At 38.7% G+C, this 15255-nt stretch overlaps 1 protein-coding gene across 2 annotated transcripts in view; it reads right to left on the bottom strand.

Annotated features, from left to right (window-relative positions):
• The window catches only part of LOC109044879 (myelin transcription factor 1-like protein), a 56749-nt gene that overhangs the window by 17647 nt on the left and 23847 nt on the right, over nt 1–15255 (bottom strand). For both annotated transcript variants that reach the window (XM_042746248.1, XM_042746250.1), the window contains exons 6-9: nt 7967–8427; nt 4175–5233; nt 1430–1561; nt 658–748 (exon numbers count right to left, since the gene is read on the bottom strand). In XM_042746248.1, coding sequence (XP_042602182.1) covers nt 658–748; nt 1430–1561; nt 4175–5233; nt 7967–8427 — 1743 coding nt within the window. The remainder of the gene's footprint in view (nt 1–657; nt 749–1429; nt 1562–4174; nt 5234–7966; nt 8428–15255) is intronic.

Genomic DNA, 15255 nt, shown 5'->3' with positions numbered 1-15255 from the left:
AGAAAACTTTATTAAACGTTATTTTAAATAGTAAAAATATCTCAAAATTTTACTTTTTTTGCTGTACTTTGGATCAAATAAATGCAGGCTTGGTAAGCAGAAGAGAATAAAAAAACTGTTCAAAACATTTGACTGGTAGTGTATATATATATACACACACACACACACACACACAAATATACAGTATGTACAAACTGTGTATGTGTGTGTATAGATATTGTATTATATAAAGCATCATTATATACAGTATTAATTAAATAAATAAAATATTTACCATATGTAAAATTACCATATTTATTTAATATTTCTATTATTTGATATATTATCTTATACATCTTTTGAGGCTTTTTCAAAAGGTTTCAAAAGTTCACCAAGTCCCTTGTTCCATGTGGGAATAGAATCCTGAATCTCCACTCTGCGTGTCAAAAGTGCCAATACGCAAATAAAATATTTGAGCCTGGAGCTATGTGTTTCTACAATCCAGCTGAGCTCAGCACAACACAAACAAATCAGTCCCTCTTCTCCTTCCTAAAAGCAAGGCTCCATCTAAAACTATGCATTCTTCTTATTCCCTATATGAAGTGTGTAAAAAGACTGGAACATCAGTCCCCACAATGGCGCCAGTTTCTTCTCCCCACGTCCCTTCCAGCCACTCACCTGCGGTGGGAGTTCCTGTTGCTATTTACATGGCCGCGTCCCGAGCAGCCAGGCGTGGGGCACTTTAGAACATTCTCATACATTGCAAGAACTGGACAAACAGAGAGGAGAGGGCGAGAGAAGGTTAGGAGGATCCAGAGTGAGTATGAAAGCCTTGTGTTCCATTAAGCTGAACGGGCTCAGTCACAACAGCATGCACATGCTCCTAAGAAACGTTCCAGCTGAAATCAGTTAATCATAAAGTTAATCATGGCTACACCATATGGTGAAAGAAGAATCTAGGCATGCAATGTGTTAATGGCATGCACGTTGTGTGAAAGCATTGGCGTACGAGGAAAAGAAAGCACTCTTCAATAAAAACTGATTTATTTTTGGTGAATTAAATGAGTCTAGCCATTAGGTTGTCTATGACACATCCTGCAGCGCTACGTCTCTGGGCCTGCAGTAAACTGACTCATCAGAACCCGCCTGTGACATGATCCTCATCCAATTAGAGGTGTGACTGGAGGTAGTGATGAAAAAGCTGCTTTGCGTCTGAGAGATCATTACAGCCATATTGAGAAACAGGCTAAATTATTCATAAGCACAAATCAGCACAACCAGACAAGCAGAGGTTGGTCGTACGAGAAAGTGCGCCACCGTTTCAGGGGGAGGAGGAAATGCACTCATATGCATTACAGAAAAGAGAGGTAAAACATGCCCACAGCACAGACGGCACGTAGCAAACACGCATAGGGACCAATGTGCAAATGGCCGTTCATATTCGGCTTACTTTCTGGTGGCACGCGGTCTTTGTGAGGGCAGCCGGACAAGCTTCGATGGTGAGGATAGAGTCCAGTGACGTGCCCCGTGCCATCGCAACCTGGGGTTGGACACTTGCTTTCTTTTTTCTCTCCCCTTGAGTCTGTAAGCAAAGACGGTTATTGGCATATCCTGTTACAGGCACAGTAAGCAAATCCCATTAACCTGCTGGATTCTTTGTGATAACATTTATGCTCCGGTTACGGCTATTATCAAACACTGTCTGTTTGCTTTGAAATTGGACACTGGATAAAGAATATAGCTTGAATGAGACTTGTGGCTGAGATTGTATTGGATTGTAATTCAGAAAAATTTAACAGTCCCGCAGAGGAATTTCATCAGTCGGACAGTTAAAAAAGATTTACATCATTAGTTTCAATTAATTGTTTTTTTATTCTCTGATATGTAGAACTTGTTTTTTAATATATGTTCTCATTAAAATGTAAATCCATAAGGAATAATTGGCGACGTGCTGTTGAATTATTAGAAAATAATGCAACTGAGGTGGTAATGGGTGTGCATTATTTCCTAACAATTCAATGGGCTGGAGTCAATTATTCCGCTTATACTATAGTTATAACACATGAATAGAAGCCTATCAGAAAAATTTTCAGCACTTTCAGCACTTCCAACATATGTACATATCTGTGGGTGATTATTGTAACAATCTCCAACATCCAAAACCATTTCATAAAGATGATATATACAACTGTACGTGCTGAGAAAGAAAAGGTGATTTACAATCACCTTACAGTATATAAAGTAGAAATCACATAAAATGAGACAATCATTGTGAGGAAATAGGAACCAGAGTCTTTACATTATACACATAAATGTATCAATGATTTCATCTCATGCCATTTTATTCTACAAAAACATTTTACTCCAGGTTAACACGTTCATGTGTGCTATTGATATTAAATACAAGCAACCAATTCAGATTCCTGCTGTAAAATAGGTTAACGTTTCCACTATAACAGTTCCCCAATTTTATCTTGCAAATGAAAACCCGCAAGAAAAATACGTTCAGCTTTCACTGGTTTTGGTACACGGTGTGCATAGCGCTTCTACCACGAGACCAGAAAGGAAAAACCAGCAAACAGCAATTTCTTCTAAAATCATGGATGCATTTATCAGTACATGCATTCTTTGTTATTTAAACCGGTTTAGCTAAGTAAACACATTTGTAATATCTTCCCTCTTTTATTAGCCAAAAATAACTGCTGTAGAACTCCACAAGCATGCAATAATAATGCTCCCTGTCAGTCAGAACAGTGAGATCACTCGACATGTTTAATAACGACGCTCTAATAATTAGCGCCAAGAATAGTTTCTGGAGATGAGGTGTGAAATCATGGTGTAATTCTATAATTACACGACCCTCTGACTTGCTGTGGTCGTGCACTGAAAACAACAGCAAACTGCTCTACGCTAGGAAGCACAGAGACGCTCTCCTTAATGGAAAACATAGTGCAAATTGAGCAAATGGAAGGAAATGAAACATACAAAGCAGTTCCATCTGAGCAGAGACAAATGATGAACCTTTTAAAGTACCAGATAGGAAGAGCTGTTAGGTTGGGTAACCAGAGGTGATCTAAGGATCCTCAACACTGTAACGTACATTTGTTAAATGTGATATTGATATGCTCCTGTAGTTTCTGATTGCTAATATCTGGATATATCAGAGGAGATGGCTCATTCCCAAAGGAAGTGGGTGAGGATTGGGAAAGATTTGAGGTAATAAACCATGTATGGGATCCAAGGGATGAGATTTGCTTTCTTAACGGGCCATGCAGATTGCCATTACTCATGCCTGACAAGGTAAGTCTCTGATGTTACCATGTCAGCCTATTTTAGCAGTGTAAGCTGTTGTCATTATGGAAGTATCTACCAGGGTGACCTAGGTATTTAAAACAAGCCCCAAAAATGTTTCCGTCTCACCAAAGTGACCCCATAGTCATCAATGTCATCGGCACAATGTGTGACGGAATGTTAAGTGACCCAAGACACTGGGGAACAAATGCCGCAACAGCTTTCAGGACGAGAAAATTATATTCATATTCAAATTATAACTGTTAACTGTGCAAAATGTTTAAAGTAAGAAACAAAAAGTCACACTAGAATATATAAAGTTGCATTTACGAGAAATAAATTCACACTTATTAATTCACAAATAGAAGGAATTAAGCCGCATTTGTGAGATATAATGCTACATTGTGAGATTTAAAGTCCCAACTACAAAAAATAAAGAAGTAAATAGGATAGTACAAAAAAATAAAACTGGTAATTGTGAGAAAATGTTTCAGAATAAGAAATAACAAGTCACATTGGAATATATAAAGTCACATTTGTGAGAAAGAAAGTCTCATTGTGATATATAATATCACAATTAGGAAAAATAAAGTCACATTTTTGAGATATGAAGCCATATTGTGAGACATAAAGTCAAATTGTGAGATATAATGTCATGATTAGGAGAAATAAAGTCACAGTTGTGAAATATAATATCACATAAAGCCACATTTACCAAAAATAAAGAAATAAAATAAGGAAATTCTGACTTCATATCTAACAATTGTGAGAAATTACCAAAATAACCAATTTTATTTGTTTCCTCAGTGGCAGAATATGGCTTACATATTCTGTATAATGAAGGGGAACTATCTACTGAAATCTCTGCTGAAATGTAAAATCTCATTAGAAGTTTTATTTTTACCTTTAGGGTAATATGCTCTTTTTGAGCCATCATGATGGAGTCGGGCCTTGCGTTCTTCTGCACTGCTGCTCTGCCTTGGGCTGTGCTCTCCATGAAGGCGCTGATTGTCCCTCCGAGCCACCATCTGTTCTGATGCCATTCTGTCTCGCATAACCTTGGCACGCTCGGATTCCAGAGCAATGGCCTTTTCCAGCAGCGACAGGTTGCCTTTAGTCATGTCAAAAGCTTCATCGGAACGTTCGGAGGCCACTGACGTAGTGTCTTCATCCCCTTCCTGGGCGCAGCTAGAGGGGTAGCCTCTTGAAGCAGGGCTGAGCTGCTCCTCCAGTTTCATCAGATTGACCATGTCTGAGTAGTTCCTCTCAAGGGGTCTGTGCTGGTCCATCTGGCAGCTGTCATACCTGGGCATCTGATGCATTGGAGGCTGCTGCTGCTGCTGTTGATGCTGCTGATGCTGCTGATGCTGCTGATGCAGCTGATGCTGATGCTGATGCTCCATCTGGTGCTGCACTTGGACCTCCATCGTGGACCGCTCGGACGTTTGGGTCTCACTGAGTTTGCGGGCCAAGTCGAAGCACTGGTTGCGCAGACACTCCAAGCTACTGAGACACACTTCCTCCTCGCTCTCCTCCGTCTGGCCCCGTCCGTTAGCATGGCCAGCTGAGCCAGGATCCCCAGACCCGGCATCTGCGTATCCCTCGTCGGGAAGCACGGCTCCGTGTCCCTGGGCCAGAAGCTTCAGGGAGTCCACGGTCTCACGTACCACATCGCTATCCAAGTCGACGCTCAACTCTCCCTTATGGCCTCCTTGTTCACTCCCTTCATCTTCATCCTCGTCGTCATCCTCACCTGCACTGTTGGAAGAATTGCTGTTCATCTCTGACTCAGTCATGGCTTGGTAGGCGGCATCCTCTGCGATTTTACCAAGGTTGAGAAGAGACTTGGCCACAAGCTCGTCATAATTCTCATACTCCTCATTGTTAATGCTATTGTTATTATTATTGTCCTTCTCAACTATTTGATTGGATTTTGATTGTCCACCACTAGAATAATTGCCGTCTGAAGAGAAAAGAGAACAATCTGTTGGTTAAATGCAAAAAATACAAGGAATTTGATAACACTTTATTTTGATAGTCCACTTTAGACATTCTGCTGACTGTGAATAACTTTGCAACTACGTCAAATACCAATCTTTAGAGTATAAGTGGAGAGTCTGTGTCTGAACACTATTTTGATGTTCCTCCAACAGACATTCTACTGACTGTAAGTAACTTTGAAAGTAAATGTCAACTTATTCTACTAACCCTAACCTAACTGTTTACAAATACTCTACTAATACGAGTTAGTTGATGTGTAGTTGCAAAGGTACTTATAGTTAGTAGAATGTCTAAATAAAAAGTTAGTAGATAATCAAAATTAAGTGTAACCTTAAAGGTTAGTTTACTTCCAGAATTAAAAAAAATCTGATAATTTACTCACCCCCATGTCATTCTCCAGTCGAAAAGAAATTTAGGTTTTTGAGGAAAACATTGCAGGATTTTTCTCTATTTTGTGGACTTGGAGACCAGTGGGTTAAAGGTCCAAACTGCAGTTACAATGCGTCTTCAAAGGGCTCTACATGATCCCATCTGAGGAATAAAGGTCTTATCTCGCGAAAAGATAATTTTCTTAAAAAAACTAAATTTTATATACTTTTTTTTGAAAAACTCCATCTCATTTTATCCTTTTTTTTTTTTTGGTAAAGGGTATTTGACTCTTTGCACGTTCGCTTTGTAAACACTGGGTCGGTACTTCCACCTACGTCACGCGTAACCTACAGTACATAATGCATGAGGTCGAGCTAGTGCAAGACTAGCATTTGTGGTTGAAAAGTATATAAATTTATTAATTTTTTTTAGAAAATGACCGTTCGTCAGGGTAGTGTGTCGACATACAGCGTATCTGCACTCAAGGTGACCCGAGTTCGATTTCTGTCTCGAGGTCCTTTGCCGATCCCACTCACCTCTCCCCTCCCAATGCTTTCCTGTCGTTTCTCTACTGTCCCATCTCAATAAAAGGCATAAAAAGCCCATAAACATAATTTTAAAAAAAGAAAAGAAAATGACCGTTCGTTTCCCTGGATAAGACTCTTAATCCTTGGTTGGGATCATGTAGAGCCCTTTGAAGCATGCATTGAAACTGCGATTTGGATCTTTAACCCATTTAAGTCCACTATATGGAGAAAAATCCTGGAATGTTTTCCTTGAATGTTTTCCGTTTACCTTCATTTCCGGTGAAGAGAGAAAGACATGAACATCTTGGATGACATGGGGGTGAGTGAATTATCGGGAAATTTTCATTCTGGAAGTGAACTAATCCTTTAAGATTTTCTAAACTGCTCCAAAAATACATCCTCAAATACGTTGTGCACTAGGGCCTTCCACCCTGTTAACAGCAAGCGGCTTGTGCAGCATGATAAATTCACAAACGAAATGTCAGTCCTCTCTATAATCTGAAGCGGCCTGAACACTATCATTATGAAAATGTAACGTCTCATGAACGATAGCATTGATGCAGCAAATCTAAGACAAATGTCACGCAAGGGTTTCACGTACAGCTTGATGACACAGGTACAAATAGATTTAAATAATCAAATGCAATTTAGCAAGATGGTAACTGCCACTATGTCGCTGAAATTTATTTGAGCATTCGACAAAAGAAACAGATGAATTTTAGAGAAACTGCAATATGGTACATGAATCATCAGGCGGCCTTTTAAATGTTTCACCAGACATATTCATGTTCGATAACATGTAAGCAGCACTGGCTGCTCTGAAAGCCTCTCAATTGTACTGAAAAGATTTTAGTGTTGCTAGTATTTGGGACAGAGGCGGATGAGACTGCAGGGATAAGCAGCGGATGAGGTGCTCTGTTTCTGGAGCCAGAAATATCCTCAGGAGGAGCCCATTTTCACCAGGGAGGGGTGGGGGGCTGAGTGTATTTGACACCTCCTGGAACGGCGTTGTGCGTGTGTGGAGGGGGGCCAAAGTTAATAACTCAAAGAGCTTCCTCTCTCTATTACTCTGGAAGCACTGTCACAAGCGATTGAGGACACCGGAGAATGAGGGTGAGATGCATACTAAGGATGCAGTCACATCTGCTTTCCCTCAGTTTCAAAGGGGTAGTTGGATTGTTCCATGCTGTAAAATTCACATTAATTAGGATGGCGAAGGCCAGCCATTCTCGGCAGGGTATATGTAGATTTCATTCTGATTCAGCAAATTACACATACTGTATGACTTGAAACTAAAACAGGCAATTTAAGAAATAAAACATTGACTTTAATGACTGCATATTCCGTCAATTATGCTCTAAAATGTCAGTTGACCTACAATAAGCTGCCCTTGATTCATATTTCATGAGGCATTCTGTGTGTCAGAGCAACTACATGTCTTTCTGTAGATTCTAAACATTACATTTCCTACTGACATTTTCCAGAATGTTTGTATAACCAAAGAAAAACATTTAAATATTCTCTGAAATATTTTGTAATAACATGAATAGAATAATCTTGATAACCTTGATAACCTGATCAGACTTGATTAAGTTGTACCAGTCAAAAACAACAACAACAACAACAACAACAACAAAAACATACCTATGAGTTTAATTAATCAAGTAAGAAATGTCTTTAGAATATGGTTAAAAATCATGAGATATTTTATTTTTCAAACATACATTCTTTTTTCTTTATAACTACACAAACATCCTGGAAAATGTTGCTGAATATGCAATCAATCTAAAAAGCCTTACTTTGCTGATGACTCTGATTTTCATAGTATTCCTCTTCTTCATGCTCATCTTCATCATCCTCATCTTCTTCATCCTCCTGCTCTTCATCATCCCCATCCTCCTCCACAACTTCCTCATCTTCTTCTACCTCTTCCTCCATTTGCTCTACCTCTTCTCTCTCCACCTCTCCATCTTCCTCTCCTTCTTCTTCCTCGTCCTCTTCTTCCTCTCCTTGTTCCTCATTGTCATCTGAGCACTCCTCTTCTTCATCTTCCTCTTCCTCTTCCCCTCCCTCCTCCTCTTCTTCCACTTCCTCTACTTCTTCATGTTCCCTCTCCTCTCCCTCCTCCATGGCCTCATAGCTTTCATACATGGTGGGCTCTCCATCAGCCATAGTTAGAAATGGACGGCGTTTGGAAGCTGGCTCCTGCGGAGGTTTCTCTTGGGTTTTCCTTTTCTTAGCCAAGGGGCATCCATACACACTGCACAACAAAAAGAAAACAAAAACCAAGAGAATTATGCGCAACAGTTCTGAAAAATTACCTTGAATCTGTGAAGAGCGTCTGTGCCAAAGCTCAGCCCTCAGAGATAAGAAGTATTAGAATTGTTTAAGACATAACAAAGCATTAATAACCACTGGCACATTTATTCATGTAAATGCGTGCGCTGCTTGAACTCTGGTCCCACAAGACAGTGCTATTCCTAAACCGCCAAGACTCGTTTATGAGTCTCATCCTCCAAAATATAAACAAGGCAAAACTCATTCTAGCCTTAGCCCTCAATTATACAAATCCCATAATAATCATTAGGTTTTCAGAAATTCCACTTTAATTGCCCTTAAACAGCATGTGCAATTATATTTGGTTTGAATGTGCCATCCTTTGAATCAATTATTCAGTTTTCATACAAAATCGGTTTATTTGTGACTTTATGATGAAGTTTGACCCCCAGTCTTACATACCTGAACAATACATTTGAGTAAAAAAAAAAAAAAAAAAAAAAAAAAAAAAGAGCTTTTGACTAATTCAATGATGTATAATCTTTGATAATGTGTAAAATGTGAGAAAGAAGAAAAGTCCTGTGTTGCTGAACCTAATCTGGCTCCTGGGGACAATTATTTCTGAATCGCAAAAAAGAGAAATCTTTAATGCATACAGTTGTCTTTTTTTTCATTTTCTATGAAATTCAGAAACAAATTCAAATATATATCTGATACTGTGATTTTTAATCATTACAAGGACGAAAGAACATTGAGGGTCTTTTTAAAAAGTGTATTTCTGATTTCTAATACTTTTATTAATTTAACTTTATCCTCAAGCTTCCTTTAGGTCATAACCTCAAACCTTCCGCTCAGTTAACAACTGGGAGTTAAGATTCACAGTAGAGTGAGGCTTTGTAGATAAACTGGGTTGCCTAGAATCAGAAAAACAAGCCATCACACACACTCACACACATTTGGAATGACAAGAGGACAATCAAAAACGTGAGCTGTGTTTTTATAACCTGTTCTTGTGGCTCTTGTGCTTGGTCAGGACTCATTGGACTGTGAAACGTTCTAAATTCAGATCCTTTTGCAGGCAGTTATCTTTCTCATCCTCAGACTTTGCCTTAACTTGCACAAACCAGAAAATGTGGAGCGATGGCTGCTGGCAATAAAGATTTATATGGGACTTATAATACTGTATAACTGATGAGGGTTTGGTCTGAAAAAAAAAATGGCATGGAAATCAAGTTTTAAACAACAATATACCATACTTGTTACAATTATGATTACAATAATACACCTGTGGTTGGGATCAGTCACATCATGGTAGTTAATTTGGATAATTAAAATACTATTTTTCAAATGTCAGCAATATATCAGTATTATAAATATGTAAAATGTAAAAAATATGGTGTAATATATCACATGTTAAAGCAAAACTAGTTCTTAAACTCTGCACTGTAATAATCATTAATTACTAGGGCTGGGTAAAAAATGTTGCTTTCTCGATTTTTATCAATCTTCATTTTTATGAAACACTATCGATTCTTAAAACCCAAGAATCGATTAGTCTAGCCTATTCAAACAATAAATACCATTTTGGCGCTGTTTAATGTGGAGTGTCAGATCGCTATAGCGGCAGCGCAAAGTGCATGTGAACTGATCATCTCCTCCACTTTAATACCAGTTTCAGGAACAGGAATAAACCTCTGAAGGTATGCTGAAAGAAAGAAAACAATTAACCGTAATCCGTATCCTGTCATGTATTCAATAAATTAGTGTTTCGACTGTGGAAAGATGTCAATATAACAGCTTGTAAACAATGTCACGTAACGTCACATTTACCTCAAAAAAAAAAAAAAAAAAACATATTTGGTGGCCATAAAGTTGTTAGTCAGCTAGAAAAAAGAACTCTAGAGAGGAGCATTTTGCAAAAATATATGCACCATATATTCATTATAATTTTTACTGTTCTTTGATGTTTCATTTATGTTTGAATAAATCCATCAAGTTTTTAGTCATCATTTAAATGTGTTTAAAAAAAAAACGAATTGGTGTAGAAATAGTTGTTATTTACTATTAATTATTATTATAAAAACGTAATTGATCATTTTAACCTTCAGTATTAAAGTAATGTAGTACCAACTGACTTTCATGTGTATTTTACAGCATTAGTTGAGAGATTTTTTTTCCTTGAGAAAATTTGGCTTGGACTGTATCTGATATACATCCAGATTAATCTATGATGAATTTAATTTAATTGAATCAGGAATCGAATTGAATAGAATGCTTGTGAGTTATAATCAAATCGAATCATGAAATTTGTGTCAAAACCCAGCCCTATTAATTACACTTTTACAGTAGTAACAATAACCATGGTAACAATTACAGTCCATAAAATACAATTTTTCAACCTCATAACCCTACAATGAATCAGTCGGCCTGTTGGTGTGAGGTGCCCATTTTCTCTTCATTGTTTTATTGTTTGAAGCATGTGCTGGTTATAGAGGCTGTGCTTCTAGCGATGGTGTGTTGTGCGGGCAGGCAGCCAGCGTCGTCTGTGTGGGTGAGAGCGTTTCACGAACGACTCGGAATGACCTTGGACACCTTTGCGTTTCCCACTGGCAGGCCACGCCAATTAAAATTCCACAGGTAATTAAACCACATTTGAATACGGGAGCGGCGGAGGCAGGCTTTGAGTGGGACTAAGGTAATTATGGCCGAGAGAGAGAGAGAGACTGTGAGAGAGCGAGAGAGTGAGAGAGAGAGAGAGATCTGCGAGCCTTTCAGAACTGCCGGGAGAAATAATGACTTCAGTCAGACAGCTCCTGGTGGACAAATCCTCTGATGAACTTGACTAATACCAGCAATGGCCAGAATATTAGCCCGGGCCTGCTCTGTTTGATCATTTCCACAGCAACCGTCATAATAACGCTGCAAATATTGCTCTCAAAGTGGCGGAATGATGAACGAGAATAATTTCTCTGTCTGTTTCTAAAAACATGCGATTATTTTTTAATTAAAAGTCTTCAAATAGTCGTTCTGTTACAATGAGGGACCTCAGATTAGCCAGCAGAAATGCTCTTTGGTTTTAATTGGCCCGAATACCAAGAGCACATCCAGGCTGGGGTCTGTTGTGGATTCAGACTGCTGTGGCACCAGGTACGTTCTCGCAGAGTGTGACACTATAGGCTGTGGAGGCGAATTCAGCAGCTACAGCTGGCTGTTCGTGTTCGAGTTGCCATAGGAGCGTGCGGCTCCTCTGCGCTCCTACACTGCAGCATCCACAGGCATGCGTGGCAAGGCGCTGTCACCATGGTGATCTCCCCCTCAGGAGTAAGATTTGCCATTTGAGCAGACAGACAGAGTGAGAGAGAGAGAGAGAGAGATCAGTGATTCTGAGCCTGACAGACATCTCCCTGCTAACCTCCCTTCATACAGCGCCCTCCCAAAAAGCAGAACAAAGGAGGTGCTGGTGTTGTGCATTCTGCAGGGCTCTTACTGTCTCTGCAGCTCAGCTGCCTTCTCTGTCACTGCTGAGCCTGGTCCCCCTCTGCCTAAAAACACGCTGTGCAATCACACTACCACACACACAGAGAGGCTGTTTGCGGTGGTTATGTCCTTGGCGGTTTAATTTACTGCAGAGACTCATCAAGTCTGACCCTGGAGCAGGGTTTTACATGTCGCCGTGGTCTTCGGAGGCATGAATCTGCCATTCACACAGGTTCGGATCTACGTAAGATATCAGATGTGATGCAGACAGAGGGAAACTCTGTACTGGGTGTTGACTACAGGATTTATCCAATGGCAAAAGCAGCTCTCTTAGTAATAAAGATGCGTTACATGGGTTAAGATCACACAGATGTACAGATACACACATCTGAAACTTATGTGTGTATAGCAAACTGGGTTCTGTCTAAACTAGTCAAGGAAAATGTATGATTTTTGAGCAAAAATTACAGTGCAAGACAAGTAATAGGTGAGCGTGCAACTGGATTTCTGAAGGATATTTCAAAATATTTTTTCAGTTTCTTCACAAACCAAAGCCATTATATTGAAAACACCAAATATCTGACAAAAAAGCAGACTTATTCTAGTAATATAAGTTCATCATTATAAAGGCATACACAAACCATTCACTATGAATTACTCATAAAGGTCACTTGCTATATTCTGAAAGAATCAGCTTTTTTAATTATTCAGATTAGCGACTGATTCAATGACTTACTCATAAAATGGCTCATTTTAGAAGAGCTTAATAAAATACTGTCCTTATTATTTCTGCTGTTTGAAGGCAGAATTATCAAGAGTAGTATGGCAGTGTGTAAGGTCAAAATTCAGCCAGTCAGCTGTTTGGTTTCTGAATGAATCTGTGTTATTGAATGTATGATTCAATGACTGACTCATAAATACAATCACAGAATTTTGAACAGCATACAGGCATAATACTCTTACTATTTCTATAATATAAAGATATGGCACATCCCATATGAAAACCCAAAATATGTCATTTCCATACCTAAATGACACATTTTACAATGACATCATTTTGCTGATTGGTCATAAACACAGCTAAAAGGCTTCCTACCAGTGGCCATGGATCCACAAAACTTAATATCTACCACAGATAAACAACAGTTAAAAAGCAAAATGTTTCAATACAAGCATTTCAGTCAAATGTAATTTATGCAATATTTCAAACCTTTAACCCATGGGAGAAAATCAACCCTCCGCAACAGTTTAAAATCAGCCCGATTCCATAGAAAAAATGCAGATTTGGCAACCCTGCATCCACGAGCTGCATACAAAGGGATTTTAATATTCCGCATATTGATAGCGGCTCTCTGATGTTTAAAAATTATATTCAATATTAGAATGTTTGTGGGAGCAGGCGGTAATGGTCAGAAATTGGGAGCGAGATTAAGAAAAGGCCTTTAATAGCCTACACACAATGCAAAATGCATACAATGCATGGCAACTACAGAAAGCAAAAGCCAAATCCTGGACATTATGGGTGATTTAGAAATCCCGGCCGGACGCATTTCTTTTGGTCCAAAAAAAGGACATATCTGGGGAAAAGAGGACGTATGGTCACCCTAGCTAGTATGGTATTACAAACTCAAACAGTCACTTGCTTTGTTACTGAATGAATCGGTGTTATCGAACAATTCGGCTGAATGAATGATTCAATGACTGACTCAAAGACAGTTGCTAAATTCATAAGAGCATACTATAATACAACTATTACTATTTCTGTCATATGAAGATATGTATAAGTAATAAGTAAGAGTAGTGTGCAATAGTATGCAATTCTGAAATCAGCCAGTCACTTGTGTTCCTTAAGGAATCAGTTTTAATGAATAAATCATTTGAATGAATGATTCAATGACTCACTTATAATGACAGTCACTTGTTTTGTAACTAAATGAATCAGTGTTATTAAACAAATCAAGTGATTAAATCAATCAATGACTCACACATAAAGATAGTCACTTGGTGCCACCTACTGCCATATCAATGTAACCTTTTATAGAAAGAGTCACTGTCTTTTTGGAGCATGCAAAAGCAGACAAGTGGAGTGATACAAACAGTGTATCAACGGACTCCACATCAACATACACAGAGCCCTGCACAGCCAATTAAATTTGAGAACTGACCACAATATAAAATAAACTATATCAGAAGTTACAAAAATGAAGTTTTAGAAGTTTCAAATGTGAAATATTATAACACAACAGCTGTAGTAAAGAATACAAGATTTTACACTTTGTGGTTATGAAAAGGTCCCAAGGTTGAAAAAGAGTTGAAAATATCCTGTTGTATATTGTTTAGCACTGTCGGACTACGGTATACGAAAGAGACATCTGGCTCAGCCTCACAGTTGAATTAACAGTTTGGGCGAATTACAAACCCCTCACAAATAACAAACAAGCCCTCGGCATGTATAGCACAGATAATTTAGAATGACTTGATGAGCATGAAGCCAACAGACTGCATAGACTGCATCCCGAAGACCCATCAAAAAAAGCGAGTGAGTGAGAAGAGAAGACAGAGGACAAAACTGCATGTGCCGCCCACACAGTCCAGAGCCCATCTGTTTGGATGCTGCTGGTGAGTTACCGGCACACAAATATGATTTCTCCATGCTACATAGAACGAAGGTGTAAATTATGGCCTAAGGCTATAAATGAACACCGTCTGTAAGCTTCGATCATGCTAAATCTCAATAAACTCTTGAGAAGGGAAAAGACAAAGGGATCCATCAGTAGCACTGTCTCAACAATTGAATGGCTGTGGTCGTAGTTCCATTGACTTCCATTCAAGCCAAAAGACATTAATGTTGATAAAACACTCCATTAGTGCAAATAGCGTATTACATGTGAGTGGTTCTTAAGTAACCGTTGCAGAGACTCATATTTTTCGACCTCAGAATACTTTGTTACTGCAAATTTTGAAAGTGGCACTATTCCCAGTACAAAAAAAACAAAAAAAAAACTAAAAATGGAGATGCCAGCTCTAAAAATATGCTATAGTATTTGACATTTGATGTATTCTGATAATTTCGAAGCTGTTAAGGTGGTCCCTCTTCGATTCAAACATCTTTTGGCATTTAAACACATCTGTTTGTTTTAACCACTGTGAATTTTTATGAATGACAATTTGTGGCACAACCAAACAGCTGTTTGAGAGTAAAGTTGAACTGCGTAACTCATTAATGTTCCTTTCTCAACAGTCCAGTTCAGACCATTTCTCAATGAAAACAAACAACAGTGTCCCAGCTGAATCAAACTTTACGCTATAAGAGCATTTTTCCTCTTATTGGCTC

The sequence above is a fragment of the Cyprinus carpio genome, chromosome B20 (assembly GCF_018340385.1).
Source record: "Cyprinus carpio isolate SPL01 chromosome B20, ASM1834038v1, whole genome shotgun sequence".
Classification (NCBI taxonomy): Eukaryota; Metazoa; Chordata; class Actinopteri; order Cypriniformes; family Cyprinidae; genus Cyprinus; species Cyprinus carpio.
This window is presented reverse-complemented; position numbering and strand designations above follow the sequence as displayed.